The sequence below is a fragment of the Dipodomys spectabilis genome, unplaced genomic scaffold, assembly GCF_019054845.1.
Source record: "Dipodomys spectabilis isolate Male_0828 unplaced genomic scaffold, ASM1905484v1 ptg000089l, whole genome shotgun sequence".
NCBI classification, from domain to species: Eukaryota; Metazoa; Chordata; class Mammalia; order Rodentia; family Heteromyidae; genus Dipodomys; species Dipodomys spectabilis.
This window is the reverse complement of record NW_024870766.1, coordinates 1,850,842-1,863,475: the sequence shown is the minus strand read 5'-3', so window position 1 is coordinate 1,863,475 and position 12,634 is coordinate 1,850,842. Positions and strand designations below refer to the sequence as shown.

Genomic DNA, 12,634 nt, shown 5'->3' with positions numbered 1-12,634 from the left:
GATAAAGGAAATTGGGGATAGAAAATCTGTGCCCGCTAGACAGGGAGGGGCCCAACGGGGGGAGGGGGTGAAAAAAGGAGGCCAGGGGTCAAGCCTGGGAAGGGACCCACTGGACTCGGGAGGTGGGGTGCGGGGTATCCTGGAGGAAGGGGCTCAGTGGGGCCTCGGGGCATCAAAGAGGCCAGCGCCCGAAGGGCGCGCCCGGGTACCCGGAACCCGAGTGGGGGAGGGGAGGCGGCGGCCTGTTGGCCCCAGGACTTCCAAATCGCGCGCAGGCCACTAACCTGTCAGTAAGAATGTGCCCGTGGTCGCGGGGCTCATCTTGCGTGTCCCCCGACCCTGTCCTGTCCACGCGCAGGGGTCTCCCAGCTCCCACCACCGGGGCAATTGCATTCTTGGCCTGGTTAGGCCGGCCGTCCTCGATTCTCCCCTCCCCTCCCTTTCTTTCCTCCCAGCTTGGCCAGTTCAGCTTCAGCATCCTGCACCCCCCTCCCGAGCCCCGTGCTCCCCCTAGCGGCGGGCTGCGGAAGCGTGGCCGGCCCCCCCACTCTCCCATCCCCCCCCTTCCCCCCCTTCCCCCCCTCCTGGCCCGCCCCCGCACTCCCCTCCACCCCCCCTGGCCCGCGGAGCACGCTGGGATTTGGCGCCCCCCCTCCGTGTTCAGGCTATATAAGGCTAGCGGTCCGGGCTCGGGGTACACGCGCTTCAACTTCGGTTGGTGTGTGTCGAAGGAACCTGACTGCCACCCGAGAGCAGAGCCGAGAGGGTCCACCGAGCCCCGCGAAAGGTCCGCTGAGCGGGCTCGAGTCCGGAGCCACTCCGGGCTTCGGCCGCCCAGTGGAGCCCACGCCCGGCCAGGTGTGGGACCCATCCTTCCCGTCCTCGCAGAGGGGTCCTCGTGTGGTGAGTATGCGGTGAGGATTTTTTCTTTATAAGATCACATTCATTAAGATCCCGTTTTTCCGGGGGAGCTGCGGGAGCTGGAGTAACGCGCCCTCCCGGGGGTCTCCACGCACACCCTGTCACGCCTTCACTGGCCGGACGACCCCCAGGACAGTGGGGGGAAACTAAGCCTTCGCGGCTTCTGGTCTTCAAGACCAAGTCCAGAGACGGTCTGTGGACAGACATGAGCTGCGGACAGTCATGAGCTGCAGACGCACATGAGCTACAGACCCCGCTCCCGAGGGTGCTCTTCGGATGCGCTACAACTCACTGAAGCTTCAGTGCGCTTACAAACGGAGGCGCTTCATGCGCTAACCAACGGATGGGCGCTTCAAGCGCTGCGAGCGGAGGCGCTTCGTGCGCTGCCAACTGATGGGCGCTTCAGGCGCTACCAAAACTGCGCGACAGGAGCTCTCCGACTCATTTGCGCTTTAGATGCGCTATGAAGTCTGAACTGCCCAAGAGTCGCACTGGGAGAGCGCTAGGAGAAAACGAGAAGACCTGCCCAGGGCGCTTCATGGCGCTGGGAGAGGCACACGGACTGCAGAGGTGCGAGCTGCAGCGCAATTTACACCTAACATGCGCTTCTAACTCATGCCTACCGCAGAGGCGCGGAAGCCACAGCCCGGTGCGCCCCACCGGGCCGCGGAGCCCCCTGCGCTTGGTCTCTGAGAGCGGGGCGGGGGGACCCACTCCCTCACCTTTTGGGATGGTTCCCACTTAAGGTTTCTTGGGATTTCTCTTGCATGCCCGGTGCTGGTAGACAAAATGGAGCCCCGGGCAGCAAGGAAGTGTTTTCGCATTCTGCCCGCATCAGCCGCGCTCCGCGGTGGGGTGGAGGGCGCGGACTTTTGGCAGCGCGGGCTGCCCGAGCCGTGATTGATGCCCGCGGCCGTAGAGTTGCCGCGGTGGCGCGACTTGGCGTTCAGCAACAGTTTGTGGAAATCGGTCGGTCTGCTGAGTTGCGGGGCGGGGGGCGGGCGCGCTGGGGCGGGGGGCGTTCGCTCTAGCTGCTGGAAATGAAGCGGGGTGGGAGGGGGAGGAGGAGGAGGGTCTGGGGGGGGATCTCGGGAAAGGCGCGCAGACCCTCCGCGGCCGCGTCACAGCCAGTCTCAGACCTGCCCCGCCCATCCTAGCGCGCCTTCTCTGCAGTCTCGGGCTCAGAGCGCGCTTCGCCCCCTCCCCTCCGCGCCTCCTCGCAGCGCGCCTCCCCAGGAGCGCGCCTCCGCTGCCGCGCGCCTTCCCGGAGCGCGCCTCCCGCAGCCCCGCCTCCCCAGGCTGGCTCTCAGAGCCCGCTTAGCCCAGCCCCGCCTCCACGCCTGCCCCCTTTGGGGTGTTCTGCCCAGACCCTGCCTCCCCGAGCCCGCCTTCTCTGACGTGGCTCCCCCAGGTCCCGCCTCCCCTGGCCCCCCTCTTCTTGAGGTGGCCGGCCTGCACCCCGCCTCCCTCAGCCCGCCTTTGGTGACGTAGCCTGCTCAGATCCCGCCCCCCTCGGCCTGCTTCCTCTGAGGTGGCCCTCCCCTCATACCCCGCCTCCCTCAGCCAGCCTCCTTTGAGGCCTACAGCCCCGCCCTCCTCAAAGCTCCTGCGCCTGCGCAGTGTGAGCTCCCATTACTCCCCCCCCCCCCATCCCTCCCTTCTGGTCTCTTGCCTTTGCGCCTGCGTACCTTACTTGTCTGAGCCTGGCTGTACAGCCCCGCCCCCCTGCGGTTTCTGTGCTGCGCGGTTTTTGGTTTTTGTCCACTGGTGTCTAATAAATCTAAGAGTGAGATCAATTAACAACAATTATATCTTGCATTCATAATCACTTTCAACAAGTGCCTTTAATATTATACAACATAATCCTACAATTTAATACTACTGATAGTGGATTATGATGGGAACGTCTAAGTTTACCTGGCTGGTGCCTCAAGGCAATTCAGCCAGCGCTTTTATTTCAAATAACAAAGCAGAATTAAAGGAGTATTTTCACATTTAAACTTTTTTTCCTTGGAGACACTCGTGGACCTACTGGAATTGGATGCTTTGGTGAATACAAAACAAGAGCAAGTTGAACTTTGAGAGAGTTTAAGTGACTGGTTGGCACTGCTGGCTGGCTTGGACTGGAAGGAGATTGAGGCGTTTCTGTGTATAGGAATCAGGGAGTTGTTTTTCTATTGGACTCTAGAGGATTAGTCCCGCCTACATATAATAATGTGCACTTGGCACATGTAGGCATTCATTAATTACTTGTTAAGTGACCAGAATAAATTGGTTTATTATTGTGTTGCCCAGGTCTGAAGTTTCTGATTTCTGAGTCCTGGGTCCTTTGGCACTTTGCTGTCCTGGGTTGTACTGTTGTCTTAACTTCCTCACACCTAACAGTGTCTTCTAAAGTTTTTGGTTTGTTCTAAAAAAGAAAAAAAAAGTATATGTTTTTGAACTGCAATTATGTGAGCTGTAATTATAATATAAAATTAAATTAATTTAAATTATCCCAAGTAATTAGCTTTTTTCATAAAAAGCTAATTATTTGCTATCCCAAGTAATTAGCTTTTTTCATAAAAAGCTAATTATTTGCTATCCCAAGTAATTAGCTTTTTTCATAAAAAGCTAATTATTTGTTATCCCATGTAATTAGCTTTTTTCATAAAAAGCTAATTATTTAAGTTTTAGGCAAATGGGTTATTAATGCTACATATTGGCATTTAAAATTTGTGTGATGTAACATAAACTAGTTACATTACAAAATAAAGATTGAATTTTCAGCTGTCATAATTAAACATCTGTATAATATACAGATGAACCATGTAAAAAGGCTTCTAACTGAAGAAATTTAAAAACCTGGTTCCATATTTACAAACTATGAGCCAGGATTTTATTAAGGGGGTGGGGGGGAAGAAGGCTTTGCCTCCCACAAATCAGTCACTCTACTAATTCCCCTCCCTCAAATTATTTTTCCTTTGGATATTCTATGATTGTAATTACAGCTTTAAGTCTGTTTCCTATTTTGGGAATTTTATATATGCATATTTAAGAGGCCTAAAACATTGATAAAGCATGCACATACTAATTTGCATTTCACAAATAATGCAGTACTCAAAATCTTTGGACAATATTTGAAAGTTTACAACACTAGCATTTATGTCCCATTTCCTTTTGGTACATTTATACATGGTGTTTTGGGCCTCTTTTTTTTTTTTTTCTATGTTTGAGATTTTAAAACTTTTTAGATGTCATAATGACATTTGTCCCAGGCAGCTAGGCTTTATGCAGTGTGACCTCTCAGTTTCAGGAATGGCACCTTGACCCCCTCCACCTCTCACCTCTACTATCTAGTCCCCACTAAGGGCGAATTTAAGGAGCCAATGTTTTATAAGTCAAATAAAGTCAAAATGCTCCTTACCTCAAATTAACTTTGCTTTGAGGTACAGCCCCACCCATAAATTGCAAACCTCCAGGTGGGAGATTGAGCCCTTAAACTGAGGCCTTAATTAGTACTGTATTAAAAAGTTTTTTTTAAAAGAAGTGAGGGGAGGGGCATGTATCCCCAAGTTACATAAATTATAGCCCCTCCTTACTAACTTAATCCAGGCCCTTTTCACTTTTAAATTTTGTTTTCCTAAATAAAATTTGATTGCTTACTGATTTGCTAATGTAATTTCTATCTCTTTATTTTTTCTTATAGGTGTGAAAACCACCTTATCTAAGCTTCAATAATGTCCACCCTGTGTCTGTGATTGGCACATAGGTTGTTGACCTCCCTGACCTGGGTCACACTGCACACTAGCCTTACTGGCAATGCTCTTTGGGAAGTCTCAAGTCTTTTTCCAAAGGGCTACTTTGTAGAAGACACAGTGGTACCTTAGTTACCTGTGGTTACTAGACTTTTTAAATGGGACATTGAATCTCTTAATTTAATATGTAATAATCACATTATGCTAATGACTTTATAAAGGAAGATAAATGTGACAGGTTAGGATTTGTTTGTTGTGTCTTGTTTGTTTTCTAAGCTCGAATGTCAATAAATTGATGTTTCTTTTTTTTTAATATAGCCTGGAATATAGGTAATTAAGAAGCATGGTTAAAACTATTAAAGTAGCACACTAATTCCTGTCCTTTAAGGACAAATAGCCACTCCTTTGAGAGGCCTCACCAACTACACTGGACAAAGGGAATATGGCTACTGGTGGAGAGTTAGGCCAGGGGAGGGTCCTAAATATTAGTTATTTTCCACCTAACTTCTCTAATTAACAAATGTTTACCATTTGAGCTTTACATAATGTAATTATGGCGCGTTTTGCCTTGATAGATCACAGAGAAGAAAGTTTGTTTTAAAACTTTAAAAGTTTTCAGATTTACAAACTACAAAGTTTTAAACTTTTTAAAGTTTATACAACATGGTTTAACAAAACTTTTGTTTAGATTGAGTTCAAAACTTTCCAAAGTTTTAGAACTTTAATATACTTAGAACTTTTAAAAGTTAAGTTTTAAACTTCTGAAACACGTTTGTCAAACTTTTACAAAGATAGACTTTTAATAAAAAGTTTTCAAAACTCATTTAACTTAACATATTAACCATGTAAACACTTTTATGTGTTAATGTTTTCCAGATTTGGGATTTGAGATAACTGAAAATATAAAATAATTAATTTAATTTAATAATTAAATAAATTCATTTAATGCTACTTTCAGAAATGACACAGATCCTGTGTTATCATTTGTGTGTATGATGTGTTGTCATCATACACATTTAATCCCTCCCCTCACTCCACCTTCACACACACACATACACACATCCACTCACTATGCCCCCCCCCCCCAGGAATGCACCTATCCCATTTTAGCATTATACACCTTTGGGTGGGGCTCTGTTGACAGAGTTTATTACAGACTGCTTACCTGCAGAACAAATAAAGCCCTGGATTTTTTTTTTTTTTACTAATACAATATTAAAAAACAAACACACTGAATATATTTAGATGCCCAAGTTGCTATATTTGCACCCCGCCCCCACCCCCCGTTTATATAAAAAGTTACATTTCTCTTATCTAATTAATAGCTTTTATTAGTATCAGTTAACAACCATTGGATATTCCCTGCTTTGTCTACATTAATTAAATCACAATATGTTTGAGGGTATACTATTACTGGGCATCTTGAATACCCCATTTAATAGTTCATTTCTTCCAAGGAGGTATTAATTAGAATTCGTTGAATGATTATATAATGAAGAGAGAAATAGACACCTGCCGTTGTTCAGTGCCATTTCTGTTGCACAGAGAATTCTCTTGTGGAAGTTGAATTATGATCAGAAATGTAATTAGACAGTCTTGTGGTTTTTGTGATGGTGGTAGTTGTGTTTGGTTAGATAATTAGTGACTTTCTCTGTAGAGATGGACTTGAGTGTGGGACAGTTAACCCCACTTTTTCAGACTTGAATACAAAGTGATTTTAATGCCCCCTCCTTTTTTTGTGGTTTTTCTCATTGGTTGGAATATTAGCTGGGTTGTTGTTGGTTGTTTTTTTTTTTTTGCCTAGCTTCTCTTATAATTAAGGTTATTGTTTTGCATAATTATTTGGTATTCATCTTTGCTTTGAAAGTTTCTTGCTGTCTTCCTGCCATACAAAGTTATTGTTTAAAAATGTAAGGATGCTGATGATAAAGTTTCTGTAATGTTGAATCATAATGAGCAGGTGGCTTTTGAGGGGGGCAGGGTCGTTTGGACAATCAGAGTGGTATGCTTTTCACTGTTGTTGGAATTGATTGACAGCTCGGTTCTTTTTCAGTTTTGAGGGTGTGTTTTGTTTGGCCACTAATTAATATGAGCCTCTCGAGTAAGAGGGTAGTTTTAAATTGTTAAATCTTTGTGTATGTGGTGCTGCTATGAATGTGTATGTTGAATATATAATTTTATCTTCATTTACAGAAACAAGCGGGTTTTGAAAACAAAGCAGCCGCGAAGAAGGGGAGCAAGAGGCCAGGATCCAGGCCTCCATCCCCACAGGTGTGAAGCCACACCCGGGAGGTCCCCTCCCATCCCCATAGTTGCCATGGGTCCCGGAGGAGCTGCTGGAGCTGCTGGAGGGTCAGCCGACTGCCCTCCCCCTCCCCCCGCCCCCTCCCCCCAACAACAACAACAACAACAAAGGCAACAAGAGCCCCTGCGTCCCCAACATGACCGAGCGCAGGCGGGACGAGCTGTCTGAAGAGATCAACAACCTGAGAGAGAAGGTCATCAGGCAGTCCGAGGAGAACAACAATCTGCAGAGCCAGGTGCAGAAGCTGACCGAGGAGAACAGCACCCTCCGTGAGCAGGTGGAGGTGGAGCCTGTCCCCGAGGATGACGAAGACGACATTGAGCTGCAGGGTGCCGCGGCGGCTGCCGTGCCCACCACCCCCATCGAGGAAGAGTGCCCCGAAGACCTGCCAGAGAAGTTCGATGGCAACCCTGACATGCTGGCTCCCTTCATGTCCCAGTGCCAGGTCTTCATGGAGAAGAGCACCCGCGACTTCTCACTTGACCGCGTCCGTGTCTGCTTCGTGACAAGCATGATGACCGGCCGTGCTGCCCGCTGGGCCTCTGCCAAGCTGGAGCGATCCAATTACCTGATGCACAACTACCCGGCCTTCATGATGGAAATGAAGCACGTCTTCGAAGACCCTCAGAGGCGGGAGGCTGCCAAACGCAAGATCAGACGCCTGCGCCAGGGCCTGGGGTCCGTCGTCGATTATTCCAACGCCTTCCAGATGATCGCCCAGGACCTGGATTGGAACGAGCCTGCCCTGATTGACCAGTACCACGAAGGCCTCAGTGACCAGATTCAGGAGGAGCTGTCCCACATCGAAGCCCCCAAGACCCTGTCTGCGCTGATCGGCCAGTGCATCCACATCGAGAGAAGGCTGGCCCGGGCTGCTGCTGCTCGCAAGCCGCGCTCCCCACCCCGGGCGCTGGTGTTGCCCAACGCAGGTCACCAGGTGGATCCGACCGAGCCGGTGGGAGGTGCCCGCATGCGCCTGACCCAGGAAGAGAAGGAGAGACGCCGAAAGCTGAACCTCTGCCTCTACTGCGGCAACGGAGGGCACTACGCCGACAACTGTCCTGCCAAGGCCTCCAAGAATTCGCCGGCGGGAAACTCCCCGGCCCCGCTGTAGAGGGACCTTCAGCGACCGGGCCAGAATTAATAAGGTCCCCACAAGATGATGCTGTCTCTGCGCCACACCTGCAAGTGATGCTCCAGATCCATCTCCCGGGCAGACACACCCTGTTCGTCCGAGCCATGATCGATTCTGGTGCCTCTGGCAACTTCATTGATCAAGAATACGTCATACAGAATGCAATTCCTGTAAGAGTCAAGGACTGGCCAATTCTCGTGGAAGCAATCGACGGGCGCCCCGTGGCATCCGGCCCCATTGTCCACGAAACTCACCACCTGTTCGTCGACCTGGGTGATCACCGAGAGGTGCTGTCATTCGATGTGACTCAGTCTCCGTTCTTTCCGGTCGTCCTGGGGGTTCGCTGGCTGACCATCCATGACCCCAACATCACCTGGAGCACCCGATCAATCGTCTTCGACTCCGATTACTGCCGCTACCACTGCCGGATGTACTCGGCCATACCTCCACCGCTCCCACCACCACCGGGGCCGCACCCGACCCTTTACTTCCCAGTAGAAGGCGGGTACAGAGTTTACCACCCAGTGAGGTATTACTATGTCCAGAATGTGTACACCCCAGTGGATCACCACCACTACCCGGATCACCGGCTGGTCGATCCTCACATAGAAATGATCCCTGGAGCACACAGCATCCCCAGTGGACATGTGTACTCCCTGTCTGAACCGGAAATGGCTGCTCTCCGAGATTTCGTGGCGAGAAATGTGAAGGATGGGCTCATCACCCCCACCATCGCACCCAACGGAGCACAAGTTCTCCAGGTGAAGAGGGGCTGGAAGCTGCAAGTCACTTACAATTGCCGGGCTCCGAACCACGTCACCATCCAACATCAGTACCCTCGCCTGTCTATTCCAAACCTAGAAGACCAAGCGCACCTGGCCACTTACACTGAATACGTTCCTCAAGTACATGGGTACCACTCGTACCCCACCTACGCGTACCCGACCTACCCCGTAGGATTCGCGTGGTACCCCGTGGGGCGAGATGGGCATGGAAGATCTCTCTACGTACCTGTGATGGTCACCTGGAATCCACACTGGTACCGCCAGCCTCCGGTACCCCAGTATCCGCCGCCGCAGCCGCCGCCGCCGCCGCCACCGCCACCCCCGCCACCACCTTCATCGTCCTACACCATGTAAACACCTGTCATGTCCTCCAGGAACTCCGCCCTCAGAAGTTTATTCCTGTGCAGCTTCTCAATCACACCGCTGGACTGTCACCTCAGCCTGTGGAAGGAGCTGATGCTAAGGCAGGAAATGTTGATTTCTTTATGGAGGGGGAAGTAAAATGGGGAGGACATGACCTTTCTTGGAGTTTCGGCACTCTCTTTACATCAGGGGAGGACCGACGCCTTATGAGGAAGCCACAGTTATTGGTGCAGTGTGGGACGGCTTCCGTGATCCTCTTGCTGCACCCCTTGGAAACTTCACCATCGTCAAACTCCACTTTCATGGTTCCGTTAATATACAAGGAGCAGCAACTCGACCGGTTCTCCCAGGAGCAGGCAAAACCCCCTGCTAATTGTAACACCTCAAGCCTGACAAAGGAAGTGCTCTCTCAGACTGACTCTTGTGTGTTAAGAGTGTGCCTTCACATCCCGGTGCAAATCACATGTACCCAAGAACTCTGGCTTTGACAACATCTTACCATCACCATGCCAGTAATGGCAACACCTCTCATCATCTGTGAGGGCTAAAGAGTAGCAAAAGGACACCTGAATTGTGTACCCAACACTTGAGAGGCTCAGAGGTCATTGGTACCAACTCCTGCTGGTACTTCAGAGGGTGTTTTCATGAGCGGCCATGTGTCTGCCTCCATATGCACCTGGGCATCCCATCATCCCCTCATTGGTCTGTACCAGGAGGATGCTTGAGAGGGGAAATGATTTAGCACCCAGACCACACTCTTGGAAGAGGAGGAATTAGAGTAGTACTGGGCACTGTCTTGAGGCTATGGACTTGTAAAAGATCAGAGTCCGACCTGAAGCTGCCAATGGATGACAGGCCTCACCTTTGTGCTAACCTGGGGCTGCCTGACTTCTTTTAGCCTGGTCCCTTGCTACTACCTTGAACCATTTGTCTAACCTCTCTCTTTCTGTTTTACTACTGCCACTTAACCCTGCTGCAGGATTTGCCACCTTCCTGCCTGGTTGCTGAGACTCCATTTTGCTGCCATGCATGGAGATTGGAAGAGCAGGCTTGAAGGAGCATGTGTTTCAGCCCACATGGTCTCCAGTTGCCAACATACAGTTTGAGCAGTAGGAAGCAACATGGTTTATATTTCAGAATACATGTCATGGAGTCTTAATGGTGAAGTTTCCTTTTCCATCAACATCACCTTTAATACCTTCATTATCAGCCCCCCAACCCCTTTACCCTTGCATGTTTACTTAAGTTTTAGCTATAGTAGTATCTTTTAGGTATTTTTAAGTGATGACTATGCTTTCAAGTTTCCACTGATGAATAAAGAACTATCTAATTCTTCTAGTAAAATTAAGTAACATAGCATATTTCTGTGAACTTACTATACTGTGAATGAAAGTCTCTGAAGTACAGACTTCAACTTTAATATTACTCTCAGTTCTATCAATTGGGCCTTTAAAACTCACACGAAGAGAACAAACCTAATTGGCTGTTCAGTTGAGAACAACTTTATCTTGTTTTCCTCAATGGAATCAGAAAGCTTGTCAATCACTCGTGTGTGTTAGTTACTTTTTAAATGGTGCATTTGTGCTTCTGGACTATTGTGAAGTGTCACTCCAGTTTACCTCAACCTCAATTCCATTCTTCATACATTTGAACTCAAATTTTAATTGATCTTCAAGCTGCAGAATGCTCAGAAATGGGACATTATCTGCAGCCCTGACATGTACACACGGACATTTGCCACCACTACAAGCAAAAGTCTGGAGAATTTGGCCATCGTTGGAAGTCAGGACAACATCCCTGACACTCTTTGGACTGTTTATTAAAGCTTGTCATTTAACTTTTCGGCAGTGTGTACCATGTTCTATTACTCTGTATTCTATCTTTAGTTGTTAGCTCTTAGGTAAGATAAGTTAGCTGTTAAGATAAGTAAACTTACTCTATAGTACTGAAATTTGATTAAGTTTCCTTTCTCTCATCTGATTTGTTTCTGTTAAATCTTTTTTGGCATTTCTAACAAAAATGCCTTCATAATAAAGGAAGAAGTTAGAAGTGGAGCAAAACACAAAATGACAAAATTAATTAATTGACCATTGGAAAAAAATAATTAAATCAATAAGGAAAATTGTCTAAGAGCTCCCATTGCTAGTCAAGCCTGAAAAGAAATTAGTGGAGGTCATCATGCTAGGATATTGAAGTGAAGAAAGTTGACATACATTTATGAAGGGTCAGTTTAGTTTGAGCACAGAGGTATCTGTTTTACTAATTTGATAAAATCTTGTAAAGCAGTACAGTGAACTTGGAAGTGCACAAAAATAAGAGGGGCTCCTCTTTCTAGTGCAGTCTGGAAGTTTGTTTTAAGTTTTGCAGGTATCTCTTGGACTCCTGAGTTGACCTGACTGTCATCCACCACAGACATCTTACCTCAGTACAGTTCGAGGATTGGCAACAGAGAAGACCCTACTGGAAAGGCCAGAGCGGTAAAGAAGGACCACCTGTGGAAGAAGAGACTCGAGGGAACCATTCCGTGTTTTCATCTAGAGTGAGAACACACACCTAATGGGACTGAAAGTTCTTTGTTGCTTGAGATTGCAGAACAGTATTGAATTGGTCTGTGGAACATTGCATTGTTTTTCTTTCTTTCTCTCTTAAGTTTTAAGTAATCGGGGATATATGTAATCATAAGCATTTAGGCTGGGAGGGACTATTAATCAATCTTAAGTGGGTGGGATTACTTAGGAAGTTAGGACAATATTATGTATTAGATATCTCTATAAGTGGACGCGTTTACTTACTGTATCCTCTACCCTTTCCCTTCCCTTCCCTTTACACACCTCAAACTCAGAGGGAACTACAGGGAGATCTAAAACTCTAGTGAAAGTTCAAAGGTGATTGGATTGAGAATTTAATAAAGGCCCTAGGTATTAACTCCTAGGATCAGATTGTGAAAAAATGTGTGGTCATTAAAAAAAAGTGATAAATAAAAGCCCTGTCAGAACCCATCTCTAACCCTACCTCACCCCCTCCCTATCCCTACCTCCCTACCCTACCCTACCCTACCCTACCCCTCCTGAAAATTGTATTACTCTTTACTATATTTCTCTGTATCTACTAATACTGCATTGATGTATTACAAAAAATTTCAATAAAGATTTAGTGGTTAAGTGCATACTGTGTCCCTATCATTTCAGCGTCCTCAGGATCAAGGGCAGAGGGTGGAGCATGGAAGGGCTTGGGGACTTGGAAGGAATAAAGAGAGTGGGTAGTAAGGAAGGAGAAAAGCAGAGGCTAATAGAGTAGGGAAAGGAGAGGGATAAGAAGAAGCGTGATGAATGGGTAGGGGGCTAGGAAGTAGTGGAGAGGGGTAGTATGTTCGGGAGAAGGATGAGAA

General features: G+C 47.9%; 2 protein-coding genes across 6 annotated transcripts in view; one reads left to right on the top strand and one right to left on the bottom strand.

Annotated features, from left to right (window-relative positions):
- The window catches only part of Sgce (sarcoglycan epsilon), a 76,119-nt gene extending 75,609 nt beyond the window's left edge, over positions 1–510 (bottom strand). For 3 of the 5 annotated variants that reach the window (XM_042684734.1, XM_042684738.1, XM_042684739.1), the window contains exon 1: positions 285–510. In XM_042684734.1, the coding sequence (XP_042540668.1) occupies positions 285–393 (109 nt within the window). In that variant the 5' untranslated portion in view covers positions 394–510. The remainder of the gene's footprint in view (positions 1–284) is intronic. The other 2 variants (XM_042684735.1, XM_042684736.1) reach the window with 1 other exon arrangement.
- A 6,574-nt stretch (positions 511–7,084) lies between these two features.
- Peg10 (paternally expressed 10) lies at positions 7,085–12,319 on the top strand. The gene is given in 2 exon segments (XM_042684675.1): positions 7,085–8,048; positions 8,051–12,319. Coding segments are annotated over 2 exon segments (2,136 nt in total). The 5' UTR covers positions 7,085–7,099; the 3' UTR covers positions 9,238–12,319.
- The last annotated feature ends 315 nt before the right edge of the window (positions 12,320–12,634 follow it).